The sequence below is a fragment of the Solanum dulcamara genome, chromosome 2 (assembly GCF_947179165.1).
Source record: "Solanum dulcamara chromosome 2, daSolDulc1.2, whole genome shotgun sequence".
Taxonomy (NCBI): domain Eukaryota; kingdom Viridiplantae; phylum Streptophyta; class Magnoliopsida; order Solanales; family Solanaceae; genus Solanum; species Solanum dulcamara.
The window spans coordinates 6,044,556-6,055,143 of record NC_077238.1 but is presented as its reverse complement, the minus strand read 5'-3'; the positions used below and the strand labels follow the sequence as shown (position 1 = coordinate 6,055,143).

Genomic DNA, 10,588 nt, shown 5'->3' with positions numbered 1-10,588 from the left:
GATTTGACATAATTTTTTAAAAAAAATTAATTAGAAGTATTGTTTAACTAATGATCTCTTATTAATTATTTCCTCCGTCCAACGATATTTGTCCACTATTGACTTTTCACAATTCTTAAGAAACTATAAATAAAAAAATAATTTTACCATATCAACCTTTGAATATAATAAATACAAAGTCTTGAAAAATATAATAGGAAAATGACTATTAATTAATGATAAGGGTAAATTAGAAACTAAGTTAAAATTATCTCTTGATTTCGTAAATTGGACATCTATTTTTAGTATAATGAATAAGTAAAGATGAACGGAGAGAGTATTTAATTTTTATCATATATGTACTTTTTAATTCTAGAATAATTAATGCTATAATAAAGTAAAAGGAATTAGACTATTTTCAAACAAATATTTTTAATATACATGATAACTAAAAAGGGACGGAGAGATTATTTAATTAGTTTAAACTATACTATGATAGGGTAAAAGGAATAATCCAAATACCTAAACATTAATTGATAAGTCGTAATCATCAATTAGGTCTGCCTAGTTGTAGGCGTCATTAATTATTTAAAGCTGATTTTCTCAATATTCACGAATCATTCGATATTTTAATTCATGGTTATGAAAATTCAGAGGCAAATTTAAATTATAAGTTTTTGTAGTGATCTCAAAATGTATACATAAAAATTGAGTTTACCGTTAAATATTTATATATATTTAATAATTTTTCAAAATATATAATTTGAACAATTAAAAGAAAATTTTAATCGAATTAATAAAGTTGTGATCATGTGGCTAAAAGGTAACATATTCAAGTGTGAAATAATCACTTGCAAAAATACTAGACCCTTATAATCCGACATATTTCATAGTTTCATGCATAGTAAAAGGTTAATACACTAAATTGTCTTTTTTATTATGCATAGTTTAAACAAGGGAAAAGACTCAAATATACCATCCAATTTTGAGAAAAGGTTCATCGATGCCATCCGCTAAAAGTTTGGCTTATTTATGTCATTTTCGTTTAAGAAAAGGCTTATCCATGCCATTATTTGTTAACTGAAATGACATAAATTAGCAAAACTTTTAACAGATGGCATAGATGAGTCTTATCTCAAAGTTCGATAACATATTTGAACCTTTTCTATTTTAAATAATAATTTAATTAATGATGTGGACGAATAATAATTCACCGCATATACAAAATAATTTTGCAAAACGAAAAATATTTTTAATTTACAAATAATAACATGGATGAACCTTTTCTCATACGAAAATGGCATAAATGAGCCAAATTTTTAACAGATAGCATAGATAACCCTTTTGTCAATGGCATATTTAAGTTTTTTCCCTTTAAACAATAATATTATGTTCACGGTAGATCTGCTTTTGTGGAAACTTCAAGACAAAAGTGTAAATTTAGAAAGGAATCATGTTGTTCCCAGTAGACCCTCGGCCTAAGGTAAAAAAAAAAACAATATGAAACGAAATACCTTAGTGAAAATCTGCAGAGTGAAACCCATCATCATTACTGAATATAGCACAAGACATTATGCAGCATCTTGCTGAATATAAGGTGAGTAAATCCAATGGAAGAAGCACAATAATGGGGGATCCAAATTATGGAGTAAGAACAAAAACATGTAAAATGACACCTGAAATTCATTAACAAAGCTCCCTAAACTCGTTAATCGATTAATGTCATCTCTATAAATGATGAATGGATGAAATTACAGCCTCGCTTTGTCCCTTGTTTAAAGTTAACAGGACAGCCGGAGGATTGCCTGCAGGGCATCTTTGTCTCCGAGGGCGTCTAGGTGTCTTTCCCCACCCTGTTAGGCTTTTAGTATCTTCCAAACTGACTTCAATGTTATTAAGTTGGAGCATTAGTGGAGAGCTCGTCGTTGTTGTGGTCAACACCGGGGTAGGGGTACTGATGTCCACAACTTTTTTCCGCCTTCCCCTAGTACCTCCATTTCTTGTCCCATTCCTTCTTGTCAAACTGGAGTTCCAAGTATGGCCTGTTGCTCTCATCAACCCTCCGAATATCTGAATGTCTTCGGCAACCTCATGCCTTGACAATGAAGCTAGGCCAGGAAGGATATCCCTTTGGAAGTCCCTCCGTTGTCTTCCCCTCCTTGCATTCCCTCTTCGGGGTCGGTTTGTTAGTGAACTGCCCCCTGCATCTTCCACTGTTTGGACTTCAGGGACAACAGGCTTGGGCATGTAATCTTCCTCCTTGGTCTCTGTTAGTTGCAATGTCATTGCTTCAAAGTAATCTATTTCCTTAAAAGCAACCATCATCTTGTTGTTCTTGCCTGAAATTTCTTTACCAGACGGAGTACTATCAAGCTTGGCTGCACAAGAAGAGACCACATCAACAAACCATCGTAGAGATTCCAGAGGATCATCAGACGGATCACTGTGTGTTTCCCCTATTGCGGTGCAATGAGTGGATGATGAGATGGCAACTATTGCTTCTGCTGCAGTCCTGAGAAATTCCTCCTGTGTGCGCTGCGAGGATGCCTCACGTTGCTGGTCATCAGCTTCTCCAGGCAAATTATCTTGTTCAATGTCCATAACTACAGGGGCTTCCAGATCTATATCCAGAATAGTCTTCATATTGGCCTTATCAGTTTCAGAAGAAACTGGTTCTTCATCCTCAGTAATACATGAATTCAAATCAAAGTGATTCCTGATGTTGATAGTTTTTGTCTCCATCACTTTCTCAGTAACGATTTGTTCTGCAGCATCAGGTTCCTCGGGCTCAACCATATCACAAGCCACATTAATGTCGATCACCATACTCCTCTCATGTCTGATAGTCTTTCTCTGTGGAGACGAATGAAGATTAGCAGAGAAGGAAACAAGTGACGATGACGACTCATTTCTGGAAGTAACGGGAATATCGAGGATTGGAACACCAAGAATTTTTCTTACATGTCGCGTCTCGCCCACTTCTTTCGTGGTCTTCATATGGTGATGTTCCAAAGCTGATGGATCACTCTGGCAAAAAGGAGGGTTAGAGTAAGCCTGGACAAAGCCAGAATTTGCTGAAGTTCCATCTATCCTAGTATTGACGCCCTCATTTTTACCATTTGCTTTAGCTTTAAGCCACGGCAACACTGTCACAGGGTCTTGACACTCTCTCTTTCCATTACCAAACTCAATATCTTGCCTGGGAGGTTCCTCGCTGAGTGCACTTGTGGCTAGCACATTTAAGTTGAATCCTTTAGCAGATTTCACATCTGTATTGTTAGAGCTAATGACAAAATTCTCCCAAGCATTATTAGAGGAACGTTCAGATGTAAATCGGTCCCCCTTAATGTAGCTCAAAGAGTCAAAAGGAGCTGAAGGGATATGAATTGGTGATTCTTTTGTCCCAGATGAGGACCCATGGTAGAAACCACTCCGGATGGGTAGCTCACCGGCACAACCTGGATGCAACCTAGAACTGCTGCCATTAGTGTGCCAATAGTCTCCAATTTGGCTCTGAGATGACTGTGAACCCTTACCAACTGCTGCAGATGAGTTGAAGAATGAGCTCGTACGCAAAGAGGATAACCTATGAGTAAAGCTACCATTTGGCTTCTCCCAAGAAGAGACAGAATGTGGCCATGAACTGCTGAATTCGGAGGATCTTGCACATGGATATGGACTAGCCATCTTGGAAGTAACAAATGGTCCCACTTTAGTATAGTTAGACTGCTCACCATTTCTGTGAGACATATCTAAACTATGTCCCGTTCTATCTTTCCAAATGCCATTCTTATTAATATGGTGAACTAGATGAGCTCCCGGAGCTTGATAGGCTCTGTTAATCTTTACCGTTGCTTGATGGGAAGCTGCAGGTATCTTGTCTTCTTCAAGACCTCTTAGTAATGAAGCTGAGCTACCTTTGATGCCACCTGCAATTTGAAGCAACTCAAGATAAGGACAAATGAATTCCGGAAGCTGCTAAACTCGAGTAATATACAAAAGTTTCGGAAGGAACTGCTACCTGTTTCATATAAATATGCTGAAGCCAACCACTCCCTCTCTTTGCCTCTACTACAATCGTACAGGTTGCTTAAAGACTCATTTGGGCCTGCACAATTGGAATTCCAAGGCAAAGCTACAAACGACGGATTTGATTTTGCAGAAGCATTTATGCTTCTAGTCTCTTTATGATTATTACTACCATAACCAAGAAAATCAACAGGATCGGTTGCTTCATCAAGCTGCGCTGGTTCATTTAGGTCAGCCAACCCAATTGAGCTTCTCAAACACGAATTGGATGTTGAAGAATTTTTTCGGTTATCACCCTTTGCACCACCACCAAGAAACAATTTTGTTCCACTCTTTTCAAGAGCTACATAATTTTCATTAGCAGAATAACTGGGATGTAAAAATCCTGAATTATCTTCCCGCAACTGCCCACCTTCTTCTGTATCTATGTATTCATCGGCTGGAAGGTGAAGATCAAACAACTTTTTTCTGACCTTTGAGGGCCTAGCCTCTAAAACATCAGAGGCTTTTGAAGAATCACCATTTTGCATTTGAACTCGACCAGGCTGTACACCATCCAATTTAGAAGAATTAAAGGGAGAATTAACAATTTCAGTTCCAGATGTAGATGGTCTAGTATAACTAGAATTTTCCAAGGGAAAGTTTGTGATGTGCCATTTCCAGACATCCTCAGATGGTACTTGAGATCCTAGGTGACTGGATGAACATGATGGCTCCATTGATGAGCGAAGTTTATGCATTTCCTTCCTACTAAGGTCGTCCATCATGTCCCTTTGAATCCTGTAAAGGCGATGAAGTTCCACCACCTACAAGCAAACCATTGCATAAGTATATTTTTGTAACGTTGTTGACACTAGGCAGAAAAGGGACTATGTGGTTACATGGCAGATGAAGATATTTTGAAGCAGGAGGGTCCAAGAGACCACGGCCTTTAGGCTATGTAGAACCATACGGAAAACCAAAATTTCCAACTAACTTTTCAACAACAACAACATACCCAGTGAAAACCCACAAAATGGGGTCTGGGGAGGGTAGAGTGTACGTAGGCCTTACCACTACCTCTCCGAGGTTCCAACTAACTTCTCCAGAAAAGAAAAGCATTACCTGATCCCTGAATATGGCCTCGTGTTCAAGCATTTTCTGCTTTAGAATGTCCTTATCATATCTTGGATATGCATCAGTTATAGTCCTCGGCGTGAAACCATTACAATATTGCCCGTTTGGTAGGGTCTTATCTCCATAAAATAGAGGCCAACTGCTGCTGTTAGCATCCTCATTAAGGTCCCTCATAGAGTGCACTTGTGTTCCCATTCCTGCCAAGATTTGGCATCAAAGAATTTAATTAAAACCGAACAGTTAATTCTGAATAAACTTCGAAATTGTTCTCAAAAGATGAGATATTCAGAACCTACACATCTATTAACAACATATGATCCCAACACATTACAGCAAACACCAACGGCATTTCAAACTCCTGTAGGCATAATGTAAAGCACATCTATTTTGAGAGGGCCAACATTTCCTTGCACGTTTAGCAAAATGAAGGTTAAGCGAGACTAGACAGGACTTTGGTATCTAAATGCAGATATGCAAATATCTAATTCCAGGAGGATTAAAAGAAAAATTTTATCCAAGAAAAAGGAGACTATAATGATACATGAAAACATACATAGTATCAAAATAGCCATGCAATACAGGAGTGCTATAGGAGCGCCATACAAAGATACTAACAAAGTGAAAGTCAAATTCAACAGAATGACTTCAGAAAAAGATGTTCTGTAGCACACAAAGATGATAAATTGAGGGAACGAGCCTAAGATGGTTTAACAATATCCTACGTAGACCTCCAAATACATTGGTTTACATGTGCAACACCACGATGATTGAAAATAATAAAAAAAGGACTTAGATCTAAATAACATAAAGAAAGTTGTATCAATAGACCTACCATATCTTGAAATGATTGCTGGATTAGCTAAAAAGTAAACACAACAGGTTCGAGAATCGATAGCACAAGTAGATATTTAAGACTAAGTTGCTGTTACACTTACTTAAAGGCCAGTGTTCCTCAAGAGTCTTTTAGTTATGCGTTGAGACCTGTATGTTCGTGTAGAGGTAACTCTGAGAATTAGAGATTCTCTAATTTGAGAGAACTCCTAACTTGCCTTGAAAGACGAATTATTTTTGCCAACTAGTGGATATCTTCATTGACGGTCCCATGGGTTATACCCTAAAACAGAAACAAGAACATCAGGACGTGTTGAAGAATTTTATGAAGAGAAAATCAATTGAAATGATATTGTCATGACGAAGTCTTTTTAGGTTTTTCCCAAAAAGGGGAAACGAAAAGAAAAAAACTACCCTGCTTCAAGTACATCTTTCAAAATCTAACTTCGATGACTTTCCCTTTACACATAAATCAGCAATTAATGCTTTTAAAAGTTCCACGTAACCGGTTGTACAGATCACAAATTAATGATGCCGGATTAGCACGTGCAAGATTATCTCCAGGAGTAGAAGAGTTTGCACACACATGTCTGAACTTGTGAACTTCTCTTTTGCACTCTTTCCTATGTTTAACATGCGACAATTCTTGGATACTGGAGCATGTACTTCGCATCGAAAGACAACTATGTTTAATCCAAATAGACCTGTGAAAAATATTCTTAGAAACCTCACCATCATGATTTTCAAAGGACAAATTGCACCAGAGAAACCCAATTATTGCACGCACTCTGCACGATTCTCATCAGCAATATGGGGAAAAACTCCTCGCTTACATCAAACTACTTAAAAAATAGAATCAAACAATACAACAATGTAATACACAAGTCAGGATAAGAAAGTGGATGATCGAATAACTGACAAATGATACGAGTACTGCTATCTGAAGCTTAGAAACAGAATTTCCAATGATATCTTCCTCCATTTCTTTCTTACCCTATTTCTTTAAAAGTTCTTTTACACAGATAGAGAGAGAGGGCAGAGGAATAGAGGAAAGATGAGAAATAGACTCACAAGATGTAAGACGACTTTCTCTATTTAAAGCCACCATACATGACAACAACCTTCAAAGATGTATCACAATGGAAAATGATAGTTAATGAACTATTCCTTGATTGATTAGTTAATGTAATTCTCTTGAGTCGAATTTAACATGCGATGATTGTTGGATATTGGAGCATGTAGTCAGCATCGAAAGATAATGTGTTTCTACCAAGTAAAACAATTCCAAATAGACCTGCCAAAAATATTCTTAGAAACCTCACCAACGTGATTTTTAATGGACAAATTGTAACAAAGCAACCTAATTATTGCACGCACTCTGCACGATTCTCATCGGCAACAAGGACAAAATAACTCCTAGCTTTTTTTCTCCTAGAGAACACTTTCAAAATCCAATATGTGAGACTTCCGTGGACATTTTGAATTACTGTTTTGTTAAAGTTGTGTTCACACACAACGGCTTCAAGACTTAAAATTAATTGCTCCCTATAGCATGCATACAGTAACAAGGAACCAATTCGCCTTGTCCATCGTTAATTAGAACCACAATGCAGTGCACAAGGATACAAGAGGAAACAAACAAGACAACAGACACGGGTCAAGATTGCAATTAATTTAGAAATTTGTCTCTAAGCAACACCAAATCCAAACTCTCCAATTACCGTAATCTACTAATGAAGACAAACAAGACGCCTCAAAGAATTTTATGAAGAGAAGACTCTTTCAGGATTTTTTTCCCAAAAAGAGGAAACGGTAAAAACTATCCTGCTTCAAGTATATTCTTTCAAAAGCTTAACTTTGACGGCTTTCCCTTTACATAAATCAGTAATTAATGCTTTGTTAACATTTCCATGTAATTGGTTGTATAGATTACAAATTAATGACACCGGATCAGCACATGCAAGATTATCTCCAGTAGTAGAATACTTTGCACGCAACGTGTGGAGTTCTCTTTTGTACTCTTTCCTAAGCTTAACATGTGACAATTCTTAGATACAGGAACATGTAGTCGGCATCGAAAGATAACTGTGTTTCTACCAAGCCCTTGTAAAACAAAATTTAAAAAACTGTGTTTCTACCAAGTATAATAATCCCAAACAGACCTATTAAAAATATTCTTAGAAACATCACCATCATGATTTTCAAAGGACAAATTGCACCAGAGCAGCCCAAGTAATGCACTTACTTTACACGTTTCTCACGACTCACGAGCAACATGTGGAAAAATCCTAACTTTTTTTCTCCTAGAGCGCACATTCAACAACACACGAGACTTTCATGGACATTTTCAGTTACTGTTTTGTTAAAGTTGCGTTCACACGCTCCCTATAGCATACAGTTACGAGAAACCAACTCGTATTGTCCATCATTAATTAGAACCACAATGTAGTGCACAAGGATACAAGAGGAAACAAACAACACAGCGGACAATGGTCGAGATTGCAATTAATCAAGAAATTCATCTCTAAGCCACACGAAAATCCTCGACTCTCTAATTATCATAATCTGCTAATGAAGACAAGCAACCAATCTTGTACGAGCACACAAAATTGGATCTTAATGTACTATTGGATTTTAATAACTAGTATATGTCTTTCTTCTAATAAAGTCTCAATCTTTACTCATGCAATTCAAAGTTTCAACCTTTATCCAAGACAAATCACTTTATAAGCAACAAAGTTCCAATCTTTTTCACTTGATAAGAGTAAATGAAGCAGAAATCATAAACACAAAAGCCAGAAAAAAATATCCCAAATAGAGAGGATCACTAGTAAAATTCAAGAACTTAATCAAATCTGCAAATAACACAAGAAATACTTTATATATCATAAGAAAATGTATAAACACAATTACACATAAAATCCAAAACTTGTTAAACAAAGCCAAAAATAAATAACTAAAAATAGAAATATTCTGCTCTTGGGTCTTTGAAGTCAAATAAGAATAAATCTTTAAAAAAAAGAAGCAAAATATACAAGAATTTACCTCAACCCCACATCTTGTAAACACTTGTTCTCAACACCCTTTTTCATGGATTGAACAATGAACAACACTTGCAGCAATTCAACAAATTCAAGAATCATTAAGAATTGAGTTACCCCAAAAAAGAAGCAGCAGAGGAACAAAAGTGGACAAAGTAATAAATAGTATAATAACAAGTACTCCCTACTTTCCAACTAAATATAAAAATGTGTAATAATAATTAATTAAGAAAGAATTAGATGGAAAGAACAAAAAGGTAGTTTGATAACACCATTGAAGAAGCTCAGATACTCATAAAAATGAAAAAAGATTGGAGATTTCAATATGCTGGGGCCACAAATTCTCAGAAAGAAAGAAAAAAAAGGTTTTTTTTTTTTAGAGAGAGGGGAAAATCAAGAAGAAGAGAGAGAAAGACAGACAGAAGTTCTATGAGACTTCAAAGGTTGTGTTGTTGTACTATATTTATTGTAAAATAGGAAGAAAGAAAAGAGAGCTCCCACATAAGAAAATCTTTCACACAAACAAACGAGGCTTCTATAACAACAGTGACATGAAATTTGTCAACATCATGTCCTCCTTTTTATTCCTTGTATACATCAAATTTCTTTATAACGATATATTTTATTTATGCATATTTGATATCTTAACTGGTCCTCATTATATTAATTGAACATTTTAATTTATAAAAAATTATTTAGATATTTTTAAAATTTATGTATCACATCACATTGAAGTATTCACATAATAAAAACAAATTGAAATATTTAGCTATCGATTGAGTAAATTAAGGTGTCTAGTTATATAAATTCAAAATTGATATAGTTATTTATCAGGTAAATACAAGTTTAAGTTTAAGTGCATGTATTATGATTATAAAAAATTAATTTGAAAAGAAAAGTTAGTCATTATTCTTTCCGATCAAATTTACTCGTCATGTTTTGCTTTTACACCACACATTAAGCAAATCTTAATTAATAAAAAAGGTAATTAACTAATTTTTTCTTATTTATTATTTTATCTAAATTACACTCTCTCTCTAGCTCTACATTCATTGAATAAAGATAAAAATGAAAATTAATAATCAGTTATATAATATTATAAAAAAATAATCTAAAATAATAATTATTTCTAATGAGTTATTTTTAATAAGCACGATAAATAAAATGAATAAAAAATATAATAAATTATTAACTTATTATAGAAAATGAGTTATTTGAGTAGGAATACTCCCCTTTCTCTATCTTTAATGATTTCCTTGTTGTCATTATAAACTATAAATAAATAAAATGTGTGTGTTTTTTAGCAAATGAAAAAGAAATGGACATTTTCTAGATTCTCTCCACCTTCCTTGCTTTTGGTACAGATATTAATGAGAGAAAAACTAAAGATATAATATATAAATATATTTTTAATTTAATTTTATTTATCAAAACATTAAAGCAAATAAAAAAAATAGCGCACAATTATTTTGAATCTTTGAGGAAAAAGTGACTAATTTTTAACTATAATATAGACGTCAAATGTTGAGGAGTTTAGGGTCAGTCGGTCAATTGACTGATTTGCCACCAAAAGTCATTAATTTAATGGAGTT

The 10,588-nt window shown here is 34.9% G+C and overlaps 1 protein-coding gene across 2 annotated transcripts; it reads right to left on the bottom strand.

The window, feature by feature from the left end:
• Nucleotides 1-1,620: 1,620 nt before the first annotated feature.
• Nucleotides 1,621-9,238, bottom strand: LOC129880116 (uncharacterized). Of its 2 annotated transcripts, XM_055953998.1 has the most exons (6): nt 9,001-9,238; nt 6,370-6,659; nt 6,060-6,238; nt 5,113-5,321; nt 4,001-4,814; nt 1,621-3,908 (listed from the first exon to the last, which is right to left on the bottom strand). In XM_055953998.1, exons 4-6 carry the CDS (start codon nt 5,317-5,319, stop codon nt 1,708-1,710), a joined length of 3,222 nt encoding a protein of 1,073 aa, XP_055809973.1. In that variant the 5' UTR covers nt 5,320-5,321; nt 6,060-6,238; nt 6,370-6,659; nt 9,001-9,238; the 3' UTR covers nt 1,621-1,707. The 2 variants fall into 2 exon arrangements, with proteins under 2 accessions (XP_055809973.1, XP_055809971.1); XM_055953996.1 differs by lacking the exon at nt 6,370-6,659.
• Between the last annotated feature and the right edge of the window lie 1,350 nt (nt 9,239-10,588).

What these genes read in the sequence shown, in the direction of transcription:
- LOC129880116 (XM_055953998.1), bottom strand. Translation starts at nt 5,319, where the DNA reads ATGGGAACACAAGTGCACTCTATGAGGGACCTTAATGAGGATGCTAAC. An exon ending in AGGCCATATTCAGGGATCAG is followed by an intron (nt 4,815 to 5,112) that starts GTAATGCTTTTC and finishes GTTTGCTTGTAG; the next exon opens with GTGGTGGAACTTCATCGCCT. An exon ending in AGCATATTTATATGAAACAG is followed by an intron (nt 3,909 to 4,000) that starts GTAGCAGTTCCT and finishes TTCAAATTGCAG; the next exon opens with GTGGCATCAAAGGTAGCTCA.